The sequence below is a fragment of the Dermochelys coriacea genome, chromosome 13, assembly GCF_009764565.3.
Source record: "Dermochelys coriacea isolate rDerCor1 chromosome 13, rDerCor1.pri.v4, whole genome shotgun sequence".
In the NCBI taxonomy this organism is placed as follows: Eukaryota; Metazoa; Chordata; order Testudines; family Dermochelyidae; genus Dermochelys; species Dermochelys coriacea.
In genome coordinates, this window is record NC_050080.1 from 26,961,294 (window position 1) to 26,983,955 (window position 22,662).

The 22,662-nt window shown below is 48.7% G+C and overlaps 1 protein-coding gene across 2 annotated transcripts in view; it reads left to right on the forward strand.

Annotated features, from left to right (window-relative positions):
* Positions 1–5,517: 5,517 nt before the first annotated feature.
* Positions 5,518–22,662, forward strand: part of AHCY (adenosylhomocysteinase) — a 54,399-nt gene continuing 37,254 nt past the window's right edge. Inside the window, exons 1-4 of one of the 2 annotated variants that reach the window (XM_038369741.2) lie at positions 5,518–6,019; positions 13,634–13,824; positions 16,502–16,577; positions 22,138–22,290. In XM_038369741.2, coding sequence (XP_038225669.1) covers positions 5,992–6,019; positions 13,634–13,824; positions 16,502–16,577; positions 22,138–22,290 — 448 coding nt within the window. In that variant the 5' untranslated portion in view covers positions 5,518–5,991. The remainder of the gene's footprint in view (positions 6,020–13,633; positions 13,825–16,501; positions 16,578–22,137; positions 22,291–22,662) is intronic. The other variant, XM_038369742.2, reaches the window with a different exon arrangement.

Below are 22,662 nucleotides of genomic sequence, written 5' to 3' on the forward strand. Positions count from 1 at the left end.
ACTGACTTAATCTGCATGCCTTCAGATCAGCCATTAGCAATTGTTGAATCTGCACTTTCGCCACTTGCCGGAAGAGCATTCTTAGGGTCTCTGGCTTTTTAATTATTGACCACTTTGATCCATGGGTGATCCATCACGGTGACCAGTATGGTATAAATGTATGATAGATGAGCTAATTAAACAGACTAATAAAATCAAGAGATGGGGAAGGTGGCTGTTGTTCTTTCCCCTCAGAGGCAGGAGTTTCTGAAAAAAGCAAATCAGATTTGCTTTGTTTGAACCACTTGACCCCATTGGATCTGTAGGAATTATATAATAATATTATGTATTACTTAGGCCTGGCATACACTTAAATATTATATTGGTATAAGAGTAGCAGCTGTGTTAGTCTGTATTCGCAAAAAGAAAAGGAGTACTTGTGGCACCTTAGAGACTAACAAATTTATTTGAGCATAAGTTTTCGTGAGCTACAGCTCACTTCATCTGGTATAGTTATGTTTATTAGGTGTGTTAGTTTTTTAACTGACATAGATATGGGGGTAGAAGCCCTACTGTGGATATAGTTATACTAGCATAACTGTGCTTATTATACTAATATATCTTATGCCTGCTCGGGGAACCACTGTAAGGTATATCGGTATAAGCACAGTTTTACTGGTGTAACTGTGTCATACTAGGCAGGGTTTGCCAGTTAACTATACTGGTATAATTATACCAGCAAAACACTTCCTGGTGCAGACAAGGCCTTATATAGTACTGATAGCATGCTAGGTACTTTATAGACATGCAAAGCCTCTGTTCTCAAGAGCTTACAATCTAATGTCCTGATCCTGCAAATATTTTTGCATTTGTTTAACTTTATGTAAGCTGGTGGGGCGAGTGGAGTGGAGCAAACCTCCTCGCTCATAGCCGCTCCCCATCAGGAGCGCCAGGTGGGCGGAGTGGGTGGGGACACGGGACCACCCATTTTCCTGGGGCCCTGGGTTGGCCCAGTGGCTAATCCGCTACTGGGAGGATGGTGAGCAGGCGGCCAGCAGCGGCAGAGGAGATCTTCAAAAAAGGCAGGCCCACCGCCTGGGGGAGCCAGGCCCGGCGTGGGGCAGTGGGACCTGGAGGGGAGCCATTAGCCATGTGCACTAGAGAGCATCATCTCCTCCAAGACCTGGCTGTGCACCTGGGGCTGCGGGGAGCCCATGGCCAGTGGGTCCATCCATCGCCCCCAGCAAGGCCAGCTGCAGGGCATGGTAGGAGGCGGCCCCCCAATCCCTCCTGTACTCCCAGCCCTACCCCATAATTGCCCACCCACCCTGAGTCGGGGCCCACCCAAATATCCCATGCTGGCTACACCACTGTTTTATGTATATGAGTATTCCTGTTGATTTCAGTGGGGCTGCTCAGAATGTAAAAAAGTGAAGCATGTGCATAGGTCTTTGCAAGATTTTGCCTGTGTTCTGCAGGAGGTCAGACTAGACGATTATAATGGCCCCCACTGCCTTAAAAATCTATGACAGGTTTCAGAGTAGCAGCCGTGTTAGTCTGTATTCGCAAAAAGAAAAGGAGTACTTGTGGCACCTTAGAGACTAACAAATTTATTAGAGCATAAGCTTTTGTGAGCTACAGCTCACTTCATCGGATGCATTTGGTGGAAAAAACAGAGGGGAGATTTATATACACACACACAGAGAACATGAAACAATGGGATTATCATACACACTGTAAGGAGAGTGATCACTTAAGATAAGCCATCACCAGCAGCGGGGGGGGGGGGGGGGGGGAGGAGGAAAACCTTTCATGGTGACAAGCAAGGTAGGCTATTTCCAGCAGTTAACAAGAATATCTGAGGAACAGTGGGGGGTGGGGTGGGGGGGAGAAATAACAAGGGGAAATAGTTGTACTTTGTGTAATGACTCATCCATTCCCAGTCTCTATTCAAGCCTAAGTTAATTGTATCCAGTTTGTAAATTAATTCCAATTCAGCAGTCGCTCGTTGGAGTCTGTTTTTGAAGCTTTTTTGTTGAAGGATAGCCACTCTTAGATCTGTAATCGAGTGACCAGAGAGATTGAAGTGTTCTCCAACTGGTTTTTGAATGTTATAATTCTTGACCTCTGATTTGTGTCCATTCATTCTTTTACGTAGAGACTGTCCAGTTTGGCCAATGTACATGGCAGAGGGGCATTGCTGGCACATGATGGCATATATCACATTGGTAGATGCGCAGGTGAACGAGCCTCTGATAGTGTGGCTGATGCGATTAGGCCCTATGATGGTATCCCCTGAATAGATATGTGGACAGAGTTGGCAACGGGCTTTGTTGCAAGTATAGGTTCCTGGGTTAGTGGTTCTGTTGTGTGGTGTGTGGTTGCTGGTGAGTATTTGCTTCAGATTGGGGGGCTGTCTGTAAGCAAGTACTGGCCTGTCTCCCAAGATCTGTGAGAGTGATGGGTCTTCCTTCAGGATAGGTTGTAGATCCTTGATGATGCGTTGGAGAGGTTTTAGTTGGGGGCTGAAGGTGATGGCTAGTGGCGTTCTGTTATTTTCTTTGTTGGGCCTGTCCTGTAGTAGGTGACTTCTGGGTACTCTTCTGGCTCTGTCAATCTGTTTCTTCACTTCAGCAGGTGGGTATTGTAGTTGTAGGAATGCATGATAGAGATCTTGTAGGTGTTTGTCTCTGTCTGAGGGGTTGGAGCAAATGCGGTTATATCGCAGAGCTTGGCTGTAGACAATGGATCGAGTGGTATGATCTGGATGAAAGCTAGAGGCATGAAGGTAGGAATAGCGGTCAGTAGGTTTCCGATATAGAGTGGTGTTTATGTGACCATCGCTTATTAGCACTGTAGTGTCCAGGAAGTGGATCTCTTGTGTGGACTGGTCCAGGCTGAGGTTGATGGTGGGATGGAAATTGTTGAAATCATGGTGGAATTCCTCAAGAACTTCTTTTCCATGGGTCCAGATGATGAAGATGTCATCAATGTAGCGCAAGTAGAGTAGGGGCATTAGGGGACGAGAGCTGAGGAAGCGTTATTCTAAGTCAGCCATAAAAATGTTGGCATACTGTGGGGCCATGCGGGTACCCATCGCAGTGCCGCTGATTTGAAGGTATACATTGTCCCCAAATGTGAAATAGTTATGGGTGAGGACAAAGTCACAAAGTTCAGCCACCAGGTTAGCCGTGACAGTATCGGGGATACTGTTCCTGACGGCTTGTAGTCCATCTTTGTGTGGAATGTTGGTGTAGAGGGCTTCTACATCCATAGTGGCTAGGATGGTGTTTTTAGGAAGATCACCAATGGATTGTAGTTTCCTCAGGAAGTCAGTGGTGTCTCGAAGATAGCTGGGAGTGCTGGTAACGAAGGGCCTGAGGAGGGAGTCTACATAGCCAGACAATCCTGCTGTCAGGGTGCCAATGCCTGAGATGATGGGGCGTCCAGGATTTCCAGGTTTATGGATCTTGGGTAGCAGATAGAATACCCCAGGTCGGGGTTCTAGGGATGTGTCTGTGCGGATTTGTTCTTGTGCTTTTTCAGGGAGTTTCTTGAGCAAATGCTGTAGTTTCTTTTGGTAACTCTCAGTGGGATCAGAGGGTAATGGCTTGTAGAAAGTGGTGTTTGAGAGCTGCCTAGTAGCCTCTTGTTCATACTCCGACCTATGCATGATGACGACAGCACCTCCTTTGTCAGCCTTTTTGATTATGATTTCAGAGTTGTTTCTGAGGCTGTGGATGGCATTGTGTTCAACATTCAAAAACCAGTTGGAGAGCACTTCAATCTCTCTGGTCACTCGATTACAGATCTAAGAGTGGCTATCCTTCAACAAAAAAGCTTCAAAAACAGACTCCAACGAGAGACTGCTGAATTGGAATTAATTTGCAAACTGGATACAATTAATTTAGGCTTGAATAGAGACTGGGAATGGATGAGTCATTACACAAAGTAAAACTATTTCCCCATGGTATTTCTCCCCCCCACCCCAGCCCCCACTGTTCCTCTGATATTCTTGTTAACTGCTGGAATTAGCCTACCTTGCTTGTCACCATGAAAGGTTTTCCTCCTCCCCCCCCCCCCCCCGCTGCTGGTGATGGCTTATCTTAAGTGATCACTCTCCTTACAGTGTGTATGATAAACCCATTGTTTCATGTTCTCTGTGTGTGTATATAAATCTCCCCTGTTTTTTCCACCAAATGCATCCGATGAAGTGAGCTGTAGCTCACGAAAGCTTATGCTCTAATAAATTTGTTAGTCTCTAAGGTGCCACAAGTACTCCTTTTTTTTAAAAATCTATGAATCTCTGTGAAGATCAGAGCTTAAAGACTCAATCTTATAGTCTCTGCTCAGGGCAGCGGTTCAACTGACTTCATTGGGACCACTCTGGTAAAGGCTGCAGGATCAGTCCCTAAATGTCTGCAGAGCAAACATTTTTTTTACTATTTTTAAGTATTGAGTGGACATTGGAATGTAAATGAAGGCCCTCAGACTGTAAAGACTTCACAGTGCGTAAAGTTCAGCATATGTGTAATAGTGCAGTTGAGGTAAATGGGATGGCTCACAGTGCATAAAGTCTGTTACCTAATCTTTGCAGAATCGGGAACTAATCAAATGGCCTCTTCTGGACTGTTTGTTTTGTTTTAAATATTTTAACTTAAATTCTGTTTCATTTGGAGGAGGCATTTTGTACTTTAAGCCTTTAACCTTTGCCTACTCTATTATTAATAATATTTCTATTTTTGTGCGTATGATGAATGGGCTTTTTTTCTTTGTTTTATGGTTATTCTGTGTTTCCTTTTACCCCTCTGTTTTTTAATTTATAATCATTCCTGGCCCTTAAAATTAGGTGATCTTGTGGTTAAGGAAACAGGATCTTGTTGGGAAAAAAACAGCATGTGATCCTACAATGAAAGATTATGAAAACAACCTGGACTATCATTTGGTCTACCATTTCACAACTTTTGGGTGGTTGACTTTGCAACCTTAATCATCTGGAATAGTTTTAAAGATTATTATTTGTATTACAGTGGCCCTTATCAGGATCCTGGCTCTATTTTGCTAGGTGCTGCACATAGAGGCAGACATGTTCCCTGCCCTAAAAAACTTACAGTCTAAGGGCCAGATTTGCAAAGGTATTTTGGTGCATAAAGATGCAGTAGGCACCTAGGGGTTTTCAAAAGCACCTATACAGGATAGGTACCTTGAGTGTTAATCCACAAAGGATTTTAGGCACCTAAATCCTGTTTTTAGGCATCACTGTGAGACACAAAGCTCCTGCTTGATTGCTGCCTAACCCTGTAACTACCTACATTCATTCAGTGCCTAAGTTTTTGCAGGTCTTTTTTTTTTGTTTTTTTACATTTCAATAGGAGTTAGGCACCTAACCTAATTCCCCAGTCCCTCTTTGCATCCCTAGATGTCTAGCTAGAACTAAAAATCTGGCTGTATAGCCCTGCTGGCAGGTGCTTAATTTATTCCTATCTCCCATAGGGCTCCTGCAAGGGGAGCCAAATTTGGCAACCCTGCTCAACCTATGGGAGAAAATTGTGTGTGTGGGGGAGCACGGGGGCGGTGTCCTGAATGTCAAGTGGGTTGCTTTAATATAAACAGTCGCCATAAGTAAGGGGGCCACCAGAGGAAAGGGAGGCGGCCCCTACACGTAGTAAGGGCCCCTGATCATTTGAGCACGGCCCGTATAGCTGGGTGGAGACCCAGTGGTTTCACGGTCCGGCCCCATGGCGCTCAATTGCGGGGTCGGGGACTGTCAGCGCCCCCCCGTTATACAAGACACCTGACGCCTGTACGTCTTCCCCTCCGTTACACAACCTGAGCGGGCTGGGCGCGGGGCGGGCACCCCCTGCCCTACATGGGCATCGGCAGCCTCATGCATATGCAGCAGGAGGCGAGTCTATTTAAAGCCAGCGTCGGCGGCGCCGCCGCTTCCTCCTGTCCTGCTCCTTCACCCAGGCCTAGCCCTGCACTCGCTGTCTGCAAAGCCGGAGCCCCAGCATGTCCGACAAGCTTCCTTACAAAGTCGGTAAGTGGGGGTTTCCCTGAGTCTGTGCGAGGCCCGATCCGCGCCCCGGGGGGCCGTGAAAACCGGTGCCGCTGTGCGCAGAGCCCCGCGCTGCATAGGGGCGGTTCAGTGGCAAGGGAAAGGACAGAGCAGGTTTTCCCGTGTCAAATCCTTGCACCCCGAGGAAACGGGGTGCTAGCTCTGCAAAGGGCGCCGCGCTTTGCACCGCCCTCCCTTGCAGCTGGGAGAAGCCCCTCGCCTTGCATACACCCCCCCCTTCACCCCTTGCAGATAGGGGAGGCCCCTCGCTTTGCATCCTCCCCTTCCCTGGCTCCCGCTTTGCATCCCTCATTGGCCCCTTGCAGATAGGGGAGGCCCCTCACTTTGTAACCCCCCCCTTAGTCCCCTGCAGCCGAGGCCCCTCGCTTTCCACCCTTCCCTCCACTGGCTCTCGCTTTGCACCCCCCATTGGCCCCTTGCAGATAGGGGAGGCCCCTCACTTTGTAACCCCCCCCTTAGTCCCCTGCAGCCGAGGCCCCTCGCTTTCCACCCTTCCCTCCACTGGCTCTCGCTTTGCACCCCCCATTGGCCCCTTGCAGATAGGGGAGGCCCCTCACTTTGTAACCCCCCCATTAGTCCCCTGCAGCCGAGGCCCCTCGCTTTCCACCCTTCCCTCCACTGGCTCCCGCTTTGCACCCCCCATTGGCCCCGTGCAGCAAGGGGAGGCCCCTCACTTTGTAACCCCCCCCTTAGTCCCCTGCAGCCGAGGCCCCTCGCTTTCCACCCTTCCCTCCACTGGCTCTCGCTTTGCACCCCCCATTGGCCCCGTGCAGCAAGGGGAGGCCCCTCACTTTGTAACCCCCCCCCATTAGTCCCCTGCAGCCGAGGCCCCTCGCTTTGCACACACACGCAACCGGACCCCCTGTAGCTGTGGGGTTGGGCCCTTTCACAGACATCACAGCGCTCCTCGGCCCGCCTGCCGTCTCGGAGCGCGCGCTCCCCGCGCTGGCGGTGGCCGGACTTCAGAGCGATCCGCGTGGAGCTGCTGAGCAAGCTCCACGTGCCTCCTGCCGGGCCGGGCTGCTCGTGGGATTTGCAGTTCTACCCCGCGCTGCCTGGTGTCCGGCCGGCCCCGAAAAGACTACACTTCCCAGCGTGCCCCTGGCCGCGCGCGCGGGACACACAGGCGACTGACTTACCAGGCACGTTGGCGGGTTTCTTTTTGCGCGAGTGTCTTGCTCGCTTCCTGGGGAGGCTGGGACAGGTCAGTCTAGGGAGGGTAAAAAAATCGGGGCTAGGAGATTCGCCTGTAACTTACTGAGTTGCATGCATAGGTGCTGGAACTAGCGGTGCTCCTGCACCCCCTGCCTTAAAGTGGTTTCCATCATATACCGGGTTTACACTTTGGTTCAGGGGCTTTCAGCGCCCCACTATACAAATTGTTCCAGCGCTGCGGATTGCATGAAATCAGCAGGAGAGGAAGGGGGTTGTGTGGTAGCTCAGAAGGAACTGAAGAGTGGCAGCAGCTGTGCTCCCAACATGTACGGTTAGAGCTATGCCTGACCTCCCAGCCTTGGAGCCAAACGTTAGGTAAATGATCTGGCTTTGGGATTCCTCTGTGAAGAATGAGATTCTCTACAAGTCCCAAGTGCCTTTCATCCTGAAGGAGGCCCGATGGCTTTATAAACCCAGCATACTGTTGTATCAGCTTTGCCCAGCAGTCACTCTGGGGTGGAAGACGGCAGCAGTTTAGGACGGGACCCGAAGTAAAGCATCCCCGGTTGAAAGTGAAGGGGCAGTTTTAACAAGACAGAATGTAATGTTATGAACTGGAATCGAAGGGTTTTTTGTTTGTTTGTTTGTTTTTTTAAATTGTTGCTACACCACAGGAGAAGTGTGTACTAATTTTTGCATCTTTTAGAAATGGGCAAAGGAATAGAAATGATATAAATGCCAGGAAGAGTGAGAAAATAATTAAGTACCTTGAGGTATATTATTTGGCACTGATGCGACCGCTGCTGAAATACTGTGACCAATTCGGATGTCCACAATTCAAGAAGGATGTTGATAAATCAGAGGAATCTGAGAAGAGCCACAAGAGTGATTAAAGGACTGGAACACATGCCTTACCATGATAGACTCAAGGAGCTCAATCTATTTGGGAGAGGATACAAATGCTCTAGAGCAGGGGTGGGCAAACTACAGCCCTCCAGCGATTTTAATCCGGCCCTCAAGATCCTGCTGGGGAGTGCGGTTTGGGGCTTGCCCCGCTCCAGCCGGGAAGCAGGGTTGGGGGTCGCTCCATGCGTCTCCCGGAAGCAGCGGCATGGCCCCCTGCAGCTCCTATGTGTAGGGACAGTCAAGGAGCTCTGCTCTGCATGCTGCCCCCGCCCCAAGCACTGCCCCTTGCAGTTCCCATTGGCCAGGAACCACGGCCAGTGGGAGCTGCAAGGGCAGTGCCTGCAAATGGGGCAGCACGCAGCAGAGCCGCCTGGCCATGCATCCGTGTAGGAGCCGGAGGAGGGATGTGTCACTGCTTCTGGGAGACACTTGAGGTAAACGCCACCCGGAGCCTGCATCCCTGACCCTCCCCCTGTACCCCAACCCCCTGCCCCAGCCCTGATCCTTCTCCTGCCCTCCGAACCCTCGGTCCCAGCCCGGAGCACCCTCCTGTACCTCCAACCTGTCATCCCCAGCCCCACCCCAGAGCCTGCACTCCCAGCCAAAGCCCTGCCTGCTCCTGCACCCTGAACGTCTCATTTCTGGCCCCGCCACAGAGCCCACACCCCCAGCCAGAGCCCTCACTCCCTCCCACACCCAAACCCCAATTTTGGGAGCATTCATGGCCTGCCATACAGTTTCTATATTCAGATGTTGGCCTCAGGCCAAAAAGTTTGCCCAACTGTGCCCTAGAGGATACAATTAAAATCCAAAATGATCTGGACAAACTGGAGAAATGGTCTGAAGTAAATAGGATGAAATTCACAAGGACGACTCCTTGTTTTTGCTGATGCAGACTAACACGGCTACCACTCTGAAACCTGTCAAAACACAAGAGTAATTCTTCCACTTTAATCCAGGCTGATACGGCCTCAACTGGAATATTGTGTCCGGTTCTGTGGACAACTTGGAGAAAGTCCAGAGAAGATCAACAAAAATGATGAAAGGTCTAGAAAACATGACCTGTGAGGGAAGATTGAAAAAATTGGGTTTGTTTTGTCTGGAAAAGAGAAGACAGAGAGGGGACAAAATAACTGTTTTCAGGTACATAAAAGATTGTTACAATGAAGAGGGAGAAAAATTGTTTTTCTTAACCGCTGAGGACAGGACAAGAAGCAATGGGCTTAAATTGCAGCAAGGGAGGTTTATGTTGGACTTAGGAAAAACTTTGTAACTGTCAGGGTGGTTAAGCACTGGAATAAAGTGCCCCAGGGAGGTTGTGGAATCTCCATCATTGGAGATTTTTAAGAGCAGGTTAGACAAAAACCTGTCACAGATGATCTAGATCAGTGGTCACCAACCAGTTGATTGTGATCGACTGGTCGATCCTAGAGGATCTCCCAGTCGATCTCAATCTCCGGTGGTGCTGTGCGGCTGATACTAAGGCAGAATCCCTACATATCCCGGCCCCGTGCCATTCCTGGAAGCAGTCAGCATGGCCCTAGGGGCGGGAGGGCAGGGGTTTCCCTCTGTGCGCTGTTCCTGCCTGCAAGCATCGCCCCCGCAGCTCCCATTGGCTGGGAGAGCTGTGGAGGTGGTGCTTGCAGGCAGAAGCAGCGCATGGAACCACATGCCCCCTTCTGCACCCTGAACCCCCTCCTGCACCCGAAACCCCAGCCCTGACCCCCCTCCCAGAACCAGCACCCTGTACCCCCTCCTGCACCCAAACTCCCTCCTAGAGCTTGCAACCTTCACCCCCTCCTGCACCCCAACCCTCTTCCCTATGCTCAGCCCAGAGCCCCCTCCCACACTGCGAACCCCTCGGCCCTAGCCCTTAGCCTGCATCCCCTCCTGAACCCCAACCCCCTACTTCAGCCTGGCGAAAGTGAGTGAGGGTGGGGGAGAGCGAGTGATGGAGAGATGTGGGATGGAGTGAGTGGGGCGGGACTTTGGGGAAGCGGCAGGGCCTCGGGGAAGGGGCAGGGTAGATCCTGGACTGCCCTTAGATTCAGAAAGTGATCTTGGGCATAAAAAGGTGGGAGACCACTGATCTAGATAATACTTAGTCCTGTCTTAAGTGCAGGGGACTGGACTAGATGACCTTGCGAGATCCCGTTCAGTCCTAGGATTCTATTTAGCTTAACAAATAGAAGGTTAATGAGTGACTTGATTACAGTCTGTAAATAGCTACATGGGGAGAAAATATTTAATAGGCTCTTCATCATAGACAAGAAAGTAACACAGTAGTTTTAAAATTTTTTATTTGCAGACCCCTAAAAAATTTCGAATGGAGGTGCGGACCCTTTTGTAAATCTTATAAATAGTCCTCAGGGTCCACGGAGCACAGGTTGAAAACCACAGTTCTGTGGTAATGACAACCTTTTGTGGACCCCTTAGACAGACTGTGGACCCCCAGGGGTCAATGGACCACAGGTTGAAAGCCACTGGTATAACACAATCCAATGGGTGGAATTTCAAGCTAGATAAATTGAGACTGGAAATAAGGTGTAAATTTTTAACAGTAAGAGTAATTAACCATTGGAACAATTTACCAAGGGTTGTGCAAATTTTCCATCACTGGCTATTTTAAAATCAGGTTTGGATGTTTTTCTAAAAGATGGCCTCTAGGAATGATATGGGTAAATTCTCTGGCCTGTGTTATATAGGATGTCAGATGATCACAATGGTCGCTTCTGGCTTTGGGATCTACAATACAAAAAGAACAAACCAGCCTTTCCAACCTGCTGTGGTGATTTAGTGGAAGCCAACCAAAGTGCTATTTCTGTCAGCAGTTTTGCATCTCAGCCCAATTGAAATCCACTGTTACTTGTATTGTCATAGCACGTGCAAGCCCTAATCATGGACAAGGACCCCATTGTGCTAGACCCTGTACAAGCAGAATCAAAAGATGGTGACTGACCGCCAAGCTGCCAGTCTCTCATTATCTGCCACACTTGTTCAGAAATCTCTCTTGAACTCTTACTGTCTGGTCAGAGTCCCCATAAAACAGGCCCTCAACTGGCATTAATTGCCTGGGCTCAATTCCCCCTGGCGTTTCCCCACTCCCAAGCAGTCAATAATGGCCAGGGTCAGAGGTCCACAGCATACAGTATAGGCTTTAGCACAAACAGAAGTTACGGACTTAATTCAGGAATTATTGGGTAAAATTCTCTCTGGCCTGTGTTAATACAAGAACTCAGAGTAGTTAGCTTTTCTCAGATGTGGCCATAACAACTTCCTGGGCTGAGATTGGGGAACGGCGGGAGAACATCGACCTCTCCCCTCCCTCCCTGTTGCTCCTTGGTGTGCCGCCCTGTACCGCCTCTGGAGACAGGTGGGGCACAACACTGCAGGAGCAAGGTGAGTTCTTGACCCACCTTGGGTGAAGTGGATAGTGTGGCTCGGGCTTCAGCCCTGGGGTGGTTGGGCGGCAGGCTCCAGCGACGGGAATTCAGGAGCCTGGCTGAGGGGGTTTGGGCGCTGACTCCTGGCTCCAGCTGTGTGGCAGCAGGCGCTGGCCCCCAGCTCCACCAGCACAGTGGCGGAGCTAGTGGCAGGAGCTGGCCTCTGGTGTTGACCCCTGGCCTCAGCTGCCCGGCTCCGGTTCTGGGCTCTGAGCATGCTGTAGCAGACGCTGACCCCCAGCTCCAGCCATGTGGCCCCCTGGCTCCCCCAGGCCCCACCTCCATCCCCCCATCACCGCTGGCCCCTGCTACCTTCCCCTTCAAGCCCCCCCCCACCCAGGGCTTAATTTGTCTTGGAGTTTGCTAAGAAAAGTGATATTAACGAACATGAAAGTATCACTTTTCACAGTACACTTAGCTAGCTGGGAGGCTGTGATAAATGATATTAACAAACATACAAGTACTGTATCATGTATCACAGCCTCTCCGCTAGCTACTAAGTGTGCTGTGAAAAGTGACATTAACAAATATCAGTTTTTACAGCATTATTTTTATTATTGAATCTGCACACACAAAAAACCCCACTCTACATAAATAAATTACAATTATTTGGATGTGTATATGTGCATATTTATTTGTTTTTCCTAAAGTTAAGTATTTTAGGAAAAAGTGACAGTGCGGCCACCAGCAAGAGTTGGTGGCTGAACTCTGAGGCCATCAAAAAAACCTGTTGAGAGAACCTCTGGATTAGGTGATCACGACGGTACCTTCTGGCCTTAATCTAGGAATCTGTGTATATTTTACTAACTGAAGGAGGAAGAGAAGTGACAAGTTGCTGATGGCACAAAATTCTTTAAGTTAATCAAGATTTGAGACTAAAGGCTTGTCTACATTACCCGCTAGATATATGGGCAGCAATTGATCCAGCGGGGGTCCATTTATCATGTTTAGTCTAGAAGTGATAAATTGACCGCCGAGCGCTCTCCTGTCATCTTCGGTACTCCACCAGAGCGAGAAGCTGAGTCGATGGGGGAGCGTCAGCAGTTGGCTCACCGCAGTGAAGACACCGCGGCAAGTAGATCTAAGTACGTTGATTTCAGCTACGTTATTTTCACGTAGCTGAAGTTGCGTAACTTAGATCGACCCCCCCCACCCCAGTGTAGACCAGACCTAAAGAGTGTTGTGAAGGGCTCCTTAAGAGCCTGACAAAGCCAGGTAACTGGATAACAAGGTGGCAGGCGACACTCGGCATAGGCCAACAATGCAAGGCACATAGGAATAACCTGTTGACGTGATTTGTTATGGAGAGAATTGCCTCCATAGGCAAGATTGGCATCAGAGCTCTGATTTTTGAGCCCTGTTTTCTACCCCGTGGATTTAGGGTAGAAGAACTCTTGACCCCAACTTCTATGAGTTCTCTCTCTAGTGTAAAATTTATTTGCACAGTTGAGTAAATTACTAGGTTTTTTTAGTTGTAGGACTTGGAAAATGACCCTTTTGAATCACAGGGTCTAGTAATCCTACCTAGGCTTGATCTTGTTGTTTTTTCTTGGGTGGGGAAGTTGGTCATAACAGCTGCAAGGGATGCGGAACTGGGCCCTTTTCAACTCATTAGACCTCTTGCATGAGGTATTCTTACATACACATCTGTATGCTCTGAAAATAAATCCGCGCACTCAGTTTTAGACCCGTGGGGTGAAATTTGTGAATGCAAGTGCTTACAGGCAAGCTTGTAAGTGAAAAGGGTTGGTAATGAAAATTGTGTCACTTCTAATTTACATACATAGAGAAGGGCCTTAATGCTTGGCTTTAAGTACATTTGAAAGCGCGGGTTCTAAAACTTTGCAGAAGAGGCTTCGTTGCATAAAGACCTACACAACACTATGCAAAGACTTTAGGAGCTGAAGGGGGGGCTGGGCCTTCTCTCTCTCAGCTGCTACTTCATGTCCCGCTTGGATGTCCCTTCATGCATCCATAGCAGTTGCAGCCAATGCCAACTTGCAAGTGAATGGATACTGTGGTTTTATGCATTTGAGCCCCAATCCAACCACCTGTCATCCCTCTGTTGCAGCTGACATCAGCCTAGCAGAATGGGGTCGCAAGGCCATCGAGATCGCGGAGAATGAGATGCCAGGGCTGATGAAGATGCGGGAGATGTATGCAGCATCGAAGCCACTGAAGGGAGCGCGTATCGCAGGCTGCCTTCACATGACTGTGCAGACCGCAGTTCTGATAGATACTCTGGTGGCTCTGGGCGCTGAGGTAAAGTATTATCTCGGGTTTCCTCTTCATGGTGGCATGAATATTGGTTTTGTTTTATGTCATTACTCCAGGAAATCTTAGCAAACAGCTGCAGTCCCTTCTGAAGAGACTACGCTGCTATTTGCAAACAGATCAGGTGCATCTTCTGTTTCCCTTCAGAAGCATTGCCTTTCTCCTCTAGAATCCTAATGCCAGTGCCCCTTTCAGCCAGGAAGGGGTACTCGTGATCTCCGTAACCTGTTCTGGCATGACAGCCATCATGTCTCCACCATGGGGAGCGAGGCTAAAGGCCACTGTCAGATCAGGGTCCTGAGCCATGACACCCAGCACTATTATCAGGCTGCTGGTAACACCGAACCTCAAGTGGCTGCCTCCAAAGCAGATGAATCTGCATTAAAAAGTAATCCATGTCACTTGAAGATCAGTAAACAAGTTTCTGAATCCATCTGAGTGCAGTATGTGGCTTTCAAACTGGGCATGACAGTGTTGGGGAGGAAAGGAGAGTCCAGTGAATACAGTGCTAGGCTGGGATTTGGGAAGCCTAGGTTGAATTCTGTGTTTGACCTTGAGCAGGTCACTTGGTTTCTGTGTGCCTCAGTTTCCCATCTGTACAATGGAGATAAGAGCACTTCCCCTTTCATTAATGGGGTGCTGAAGATACATTCTTGATTCTGAGCAGCTGATGCCATGGTAACAGGGACCATACAAGAACCTCCAACAGAGAAGTGTGTTGTGATTTTTTTTTTTTTTTTTTTTTTTTTTCCCCCCTGCCCAGGTTGCAAAGGGTGCATAATTGGAAAGTGACCTGTAGACTGTAAGAGTTTTCCTCCAAATGTTAACATACCCGTTGGAGACACCGGGAATATCATTCTTGGGTTGTGGGTCCCTCATTACCAGGAACATGGTGACAAATTGGAATGAGTTCAGAGAAAAGCACTGAGGAGGAAGCTGGGTGAACTGACTCTTTCAAGAAAGAAAACGAGTCAAATTTTCCAAGATGCTTCCAATTATGCACATAAAAGTGGTGCATACACATCACCTACACATGTGCATCTGAGTGCTAGCTGCTGTGTAGGCACAAATACGGAGACACTTAAGGGTTGATATTGCAGCCTATATTTGCGTGGGTCATTCCAGTGACTTTAATGGGACTACCTGTATAAGAATTGAAGGATTGCCTCCCTTAGTGAGCTAATTAGTTTGAATAAGCATGCAGAAACTCACCACTGTGCTCGCTAGAAAGGGCAGTAAGAATACAAACAGTCTGTTCAGCAATGACTTGTATGTATCCATTATGCATAGGAGATTCTAGAATAGGTTGGTGCATGAACATAAGCACACAAACACTCCGTTCAGTGCAGCCCAGCTGCGTTATGGTACTCTTCTAGATGCCTGAACCTAGTTATGATGACATTTGTTTGTGGGAAGCAATTAGGCCAGCAGGAAAAGCAGAGAAGAGCTGGGTGAGCAAAATCTTAAACTCTTCAACTGCATGTGGCATTTCAGCTGCATTTCTGGCTATTCCAAGGTTCTGCATGTGCCTTGTTTTGTGCTGAACGCAACAGGTGCTCCTTGAAAATCTATCCCAGATGTATCCGCGTCATACTTTACCTAAACTTCTAATACCCTGCCACATTCTGCATTCTGTGAACATCTATAGCTAGGCCCCTACCGGACTCGTGGTCCATTTTTTGTAAATTTCACGGTTATAGAATTTTTTAAAAAATCTTGAATTTCATGGTTTCAGATATTTAAATCTTAAATTTCATGGTGTTATAACAAAGTGTGAATATGTATTTAAAAACAGCAAAATATAAACATGTAAAGCCCTTGCATCAGCATTTCTCAAACTGGGAGTCTCGACCAAAGAGGGTGTCCCAGTATTATCACCTTTCCTTCTGCGCTGCCTCCATAGCTGGGTGGCTGGAGAGCAGCTGTCCGGACGCCCAGCTCTGGAAGCAGCAACACAGAAGTAAGGGTGGCAATAGAGCATACCATGCCACCCTTACTTCTGCATTGCTGTTGGTGGTGGCACTGCCTTCAGAGAGCTGGGCGTCTAGCCAGCAGCTGCTATTCTCTGGCTGCCCAGCTTTGAAGGCAGTGCAGAAGTAAGGGTGGCAATACCATGACCCCCCTCATAATAGCCTTGTAGTCCCTTTTGGGTCAGGACCCCCAGTTCGAGAAACACTGTACTTCTGTATACTTTTACCCTATAGCATAGTATAGGGTAAAAGTAAACAAAAGTTCAGATTTCACAGGGGAGGACAGATTTCACTGTCGGTGACGCATTTTTCACCTCTGTGAATTTGGTAGGGCCCTATCTAAACTTAGTATCTGCAGTGGAATGTGCGTCCAGCGGAATCTCTCACATGTAGTGAGGTTTGATCATGTGATGCATTGTGGCTTTTGATCACTGAGAAAAGGAATCTACATTAAAACAGCCTGGCTCTCCTACCCTGAGTGATTTTTTTCTAGTGGTCTTAATTCGGTACCTAGTCTCTCCAGTAACCTCTGCAGATGTTGTGAATGAGGCAGGAATTTGGGCTGACTTACTCTCCTCCCTACTCCCAGCTCCTCTTCATTTAGCTGCTAAAACTAGAACAAAGACCACTTTTATTTTGCCTATTGTTTAAGGAGTTTGCCCAACAAGTAAAACTACTCTTGGGTTATGTTCCAGGTACAATGGTCAAGCTGCAACATTTTCTCCACTCAGGACCATGCTGCTGCTGCCATTGCTAAAGCCGGTATTCCTGGTAAGTCCCTCTGTGGTCTCATTTGACTCTAAAGGCTTGGCTACACTTGCAAGTTACAGCGCAATAGAGGAGCCCTGGGCACACTAGCTCACTACCCATCCACACTGGCAAGGCATGTAGAGCGCCATCCACACTGGCAAGGCATGTAGAGCGCTCTGACTCTGTAGCTACAGGGCTGCTGGTGTACTCCACCTTGGCAAGTGGAATAACGTTTCCTGTGCCCTTGCTGGAGTGCCACAGCGCTAGTGTGAATGAGGTGTTGCTTTACTGCGCTCTGATCAGCCTCCGGAAACATCCCATAATCCCCTTAAGTCAAGTGGCCGCTCTTGTCATTGTTTGGAATCAGCTGTAGGAATGCGGAAATGCCCTTTGAAAGCTCCATTTCTGACAGCCAGCTGCTTATCTGCTCCGAGACAAAGCAAGCCATTAGTGTGGAATGCTGTGTGTGTGAGAGAGAGAGAGAGAGAGAGAGAGGGGGGTGGGGGGGAGGGGAGTCTGCTGCTGTCTGAACTTACAAGACAGCATGCTGATATGCTCTCAGCCCCCCAAAAACACCCTCTCCCCCAACATACACACAACACACTCCCTGTCACACTCCACCCCCCCATTTGAAAAGCACGTTGCAGCCACTTGCATGCTGGTATAGCTGCCCATAATGCACCACTCCCAATGCTGCTGCAAGGGCCGCAAATGTGGCCACGCCAGTGTGCTTGAAGCTGTTAGTGTGGACACACTGCAGTGCTTTCCCTACTGTGCTCTACGAAGGCTGGTTTAACTCAAAAAGAAAAGGAGTAGTTGTGGCACCTTAGAGACTAACAAATTTATTTGAGCATAAGCTTTCATGAGCTACAGCTCACTTTGTCAGTTTAACTCAAAAGCACTCTACATCTGCAAGTGTAGCCATGCCCTAAGTGGTTTAGGCTGCCTGTTTTAGCTAATCAAAGTATGTGCAAATCAAGCTCTAAGAATAAACTCTAGGATAGAAATTACCTTCTGAAGCAGTGTCTGTTACACCACAGAGAGTTTAATCCAAGCTGGGTTGCGTCCAACAGCAATCCAGCTACCTTGAGAATGACTGATGCTGCAATATAAGCTAAAGGAGCTAGGTTAGCAGCTTTCTTAATTCTGTTCACTAAGGCTGTCTATACCACAACTGAGAGCAAGCTTGGGTAGACAACCTCCGGTAGCTCAGCTGAAGCTAGTGCACTAAAAATAGTAGCACAGACGTTGTGGCTCAGACAGCCCGTTGGGCTCTGAAGCCCACCCAGAGCTGCAACATCCACACTGCTAGCGCTAGCTCAAGCGGAGCTCGGGTGAGCCTGTCTGTCCAGGCTGGAGGCTCGCTCCCAGCTGCAGTGTAGACAAACCCGAAGGTGATTAAACTGGCAGAGATGATAAAAATGACGGCTGCATATGGTGTTTATGGATTGGGGTGCCTGGGGCTTTTCAGCAGACCCAGAGCTAACTGGCTAAAGAGAACATGCTGGCCCCAAAATGTTCAATGAAGTGGCCTTTCTGGTTGGCTACAATGGTAGCATTTGAGATGTGTTGAGGCCAAAGCTTTGCCTGCTGTGTAGACTACCATCCCCGAAGCTCTTTAGCAGCTAAACTCTGCTGTTTTGCTGCTTCTGTAGGTTGGAAGGTGATAGCAGCTGAAAGCCATGGTATCCGTGTACACACGTGCTCTGAAGACACCTTCGTGTGACCAAGGCTTATCAGGCTTTGGAGTAGTCCCTGCTTTAAGTAACTTTTCTTCTTTAGCGGAAGAGCAGCAGTTGACGATCCCAGGCATTGTGCAGGCAGTAACTCCAAATGCTTGAATCCACTGCACAAAAGCTCCATCAGAACCTCACTAACCTTGCGAGGGATCATTTGCATAACAAAAAGAGGAGGCAAGGAAGGCCAGTTCCAGTTTCCTGGTTGCTTTTTGTACTTTCTACATTTATGCCTGGTCTTGCCGCAGACTGATGCGAAGATTGGGGTTTTCTGTTGTCTATTTCTGTCCCTTTTGGTGTGGCTGCCATTTGCCACTGGTTTCCCAGTGTTGTTGCATTTTTCAGCTAGCACAGTTGGCACTTTGCATTGAAATATAGGTTTCGGGGATCATACAATTCTATGTTTAAAGCCCTGTTGGCAAATCGCTCAATGCAACCCACTTCAGGTGAGATTTGTTACAAATTTGAAATATGACCCAGGTGAGAGCAAGCCTGAGGCTCTGTTTCAGGCAGGGCCTGTGGCCAGATTATGGTTTAATTTGGAAGTCGTGTGAAACTGGGCAATTTCTTTGGGGTATCAATCCCCAAAGTTGATTGTTTCAGCCATATTTCCCTCAAAGTATCCGGGTTCCTTTCAACTCAGAACTGAGTGAACTTGAGGGTCCCAGTCCCCTCTAAGGGTAGGAACCAAATAATGGCTGGTGGAGAACCATATAGAGTGATACTTAGAGCCCTGTGGGGATGCAAAATTATCCAATCAGTGGTCTGTAAACATGGTCCTCAGATATCTGCAGATTTGCAGGGGTGGGCAAAATGCGGGCCGGATCCAGCCCATCTAACATTTCTGTCCAGCCTGCCAGGCTCTTTGGCTGCCCCCTTACAATCTCTGGGCTGCTAAAAGTCCCGTGGCGCTCGCAGGCTGCCTGCCTGCTGTAGCCTGACACCGCTCCCGGAAGCAGTTGGCTGCTGCTGGGATGTCTCTGCGCTCTGCCCCCGCCCCAGGCACTGTCCTCACAGCTCCCATTGGCCAGAAACTAGCCAATGGAAGCAGCAGGGGCAGTGCTTGTGGGCACGGGCAGCGCACAGAGACCCGCTGCCCCCCTTCCCCTAAGAGGCACACAAATATGCCAGCAGCAGCCGACCGCAGCCGCTTCTGGGAGCAGCTTGGGGCCATGGCATGCAGGCAGCCTGCCTGAGCCCTGCTGCACTGCTGGCCGGGAGCTGCCTGTGGTAAGTAACTTCCAGCCAGAACCTGCACCTTGCACCCCTACCCCAGCCCAAAGCCCCCTCCTGCACCAAACTCCATCCGAAAGCTCACACCCCTACACTGGGTGCTGGAGGGAGCTCCGGGCTGGTGCAAACGCCCTCCCCGACCTCTCACCCTCTCTTGCATCCCTGCCCCAGGTCAGAACCCCCTCCTGCACCCAAACTCCCTCCCAGACCCCACCCCTCCGTTAATATAGTAGAAATGTGCAGCCCATGACGACTTACAAAAATTCGTGGAGTGGCCCCCCTGCGAAACTTATTGCCCACCCCTGGCCTGTTGGATTGTCCTCCACTTTAGTGCAGGTGTCCAGTGGGAAACTGAGTGATCTGTTGGGAGTGGCTGCCTCCGTTTCTTCTCCTTCTCTTGTACTACCAGAGACAGTGGCACAAGAAAGCTGCTCATTAAACATTCATCCACTCCTGATGTTTATTTCCTGCCTGTGAACCTAATCTGTTGAGATCTCAGTAGGTTCTTGCTGAAGTGACTGTGGTTCACAGACAGCTGATTAAGGCTTTGCTAAGGAGGAGAAAGCAACAGGACGTGAGCTCTTGAGGAACATGGCTCCTATGCTCAGGCACCTGCCTCTAGTAGTAAAATTTGAGAAGAGAAAGTGCCATATAAGCAGAATAGTTTCAGTTCAGTTTTTTTCAGAAATGTGATTTATCAGCAGCTCTTCACATGGACTGTGATGGTGATGAAAAGGGCAATGCAGCCAGTGCTGTTGATCAAACAGAGCAGCATTTTCTAGTGACTAGAGCAGAGCAGTGGGAAGCAGGGTTACTGGGTTCTCATCCCAGCTCCACCAATGACTTGCTCTAGCATGTAAGACAAGTCACGTAAGTACCCTGTGCCTGTTTCCTACTCTAAAGCAGGGGTGATATTCACCTTTGTAAAGTCTTTCGGATCCTCTGAATATGTTGGCACCTTGCCGCAAAGGCTTGCTGAAAATGTGCAGGAGACGTTTGATCATCTGCCCTTATGGTTGCTTTGTCCCCAGGGGAAATGATGTTTAAGGGCCAGATTTAAATCCCCAAACTGAGAATGAGGGCATCTACACTTAAAACACTGCATCGGCACAGCTGCACCGCCGCTGAAGTGCTTTTAATGAAGACTCTCTAAGCTGACAGTAGAGAGCTCTTCCATTGGTGTAGTTAATCCACCTCCCTGAGAAGCTCTTCCGCTGACACAGCGCTGTCTACACAGGGGGTTAGGTTGGTATAAGGTTGCTGCTCAGAAATGTGGATTTTTCACACCCCCGAGTGACATAGTTATGCCAATACAGGTCTGTAATAGCGACCGGACCTGAGAAATGAACTAAACAAAAGCAGTTTGACTGTCCATCTCAAATGTTTGTGTTTTTCATAATGGCGACATTCTTGTGTGTGACAGGGAAGTTACAGAAATCTGGAGTTAGTTGTCAGCCAAAAATTGTACAATCTCATGGCTATGCATGCCAGTAGTTCCATGGCATGAGACCAGGCTGTAATAATGGCCAAATTCATTTTCTACCTCCCTTTGTGAAGGGGTTCTCTTTCATTCCTGCTGTAAAGCTTGTTACCATTAAACTCCCATGGACCATTAGGGGTCAGGCTCCCCAGATAGGATTTTTTTTTTTTGTTTGTGGTAATTTAAAACTGCCTAGTCCTTCTCGTTAATTTGTCCTGTCCTTGTATGCCAAGGAACTCGGACAGGTGGTGCACCAATCGGGAGGCAAGGTCCAGTTTTCTGACATATGATGTCACTCATGCTGTGGTCAGAGTCTCCAAGGTTGGAATGGCCCCTCCTCTTCCGGTTCCATCTCAGGAAGTTGAATCCCTTTGCCAGAGAGCAAGTTAAAGATGGGGTGTTGGCCTTGCTGCTCAGTCTCTGCCTTGAATTTCCTTTCTTTGAGGGTTCAAGTCCTTCTTTTGGTTTTCTAGCTTTTGCTTTGCATATTGAACCTACCAGACCCCAAGGTGTATAGATACATGGCAACTCACATGTGGCTTTGCTGAGTGCATCTGCGGAAGGAGCAGTAGCAAGATGGACTGCCTGCCTGTACTAAACAAAGAAGAGTGCATGAGTTTGCAATGTATTGTGTGTCCTGTGGCAGGAGATGTAAACATTTACTGGATGCACCTCTGCAATAGCTGAATGACTGGGGTGCCCTAGTGAGGCATGAGACCAAGGGCTCAAATGCCTGGGGAGGAGAGAGAGCTGTTAGTGGCTCTGAAATCGGGAGAAGGTGGGGAATGGTTGTGTGTCTGTACAGGTTTGTTTTTCTGTCATCTTATTTGCTTTTGAGGAAAGTAGTGTCTGGCAAGCTCTGACCAAGGTTGCATAATTTTGTGGCCTGGAACCTGAGGCAAAGCTAGTTCTATCCTGCTTGCTCTAAGAGATGCTTCAATTTTCAGCTGCAAAGGCAGTGTCATTTCTTATCGCTGCCTCCAGGCTGGATTACTCCTGACTACTAGGGCAGCCCGTACCATTTGGCTCTGGTAGTGAGTGCTGCTGATGGAGCTCTGATTTACTCTTACATGGACACACATGCTTGTGAAAGCGACCCAACTAATTATGCCTTCTGTTTGTTGTGGTGTAGTGTTTGCCTGGAAAGGGGAGACTGACGAGGAATACTTGTGGTGCATCGAGCAGACCCTCTATTTCAAGGATGGGCAGCCATTGAACATGATTTTAGATGACGGTGGGGACCTCACCAACCTGGTTCATACCAAACACCCACAGCTCCTGAAAGGTAACTATGCCCTGTGTTATGATTAGATGTTGTAAAGGAGAAAGACATTCACATTTGACTCTACCCCACCCAGACAATAAGACTGTTTCCATTTCAGTGGGAATCTTTGCCTCCATGTGGGGCAGGACAGATATGTGCCAATAGGCTCTGATCTAGCCTGTTAAATTGTCAAAGGTTATTCAGGACTTAGCCTCTTATTGACACAAACTTCTGTTTTCAGCTCAGCTCTATATTGTCCCCCCTTCCCTGTGCCCCTATCATTGGGAGTGGGAAATGACCTGGGTACCTGTCATAGGAGCTTTTGGTGATACTGACCTCTAGCTTGTGACAGGTTGCTCAACTCACTGGTAGGATGGTGCCCCCTTCTAGTCA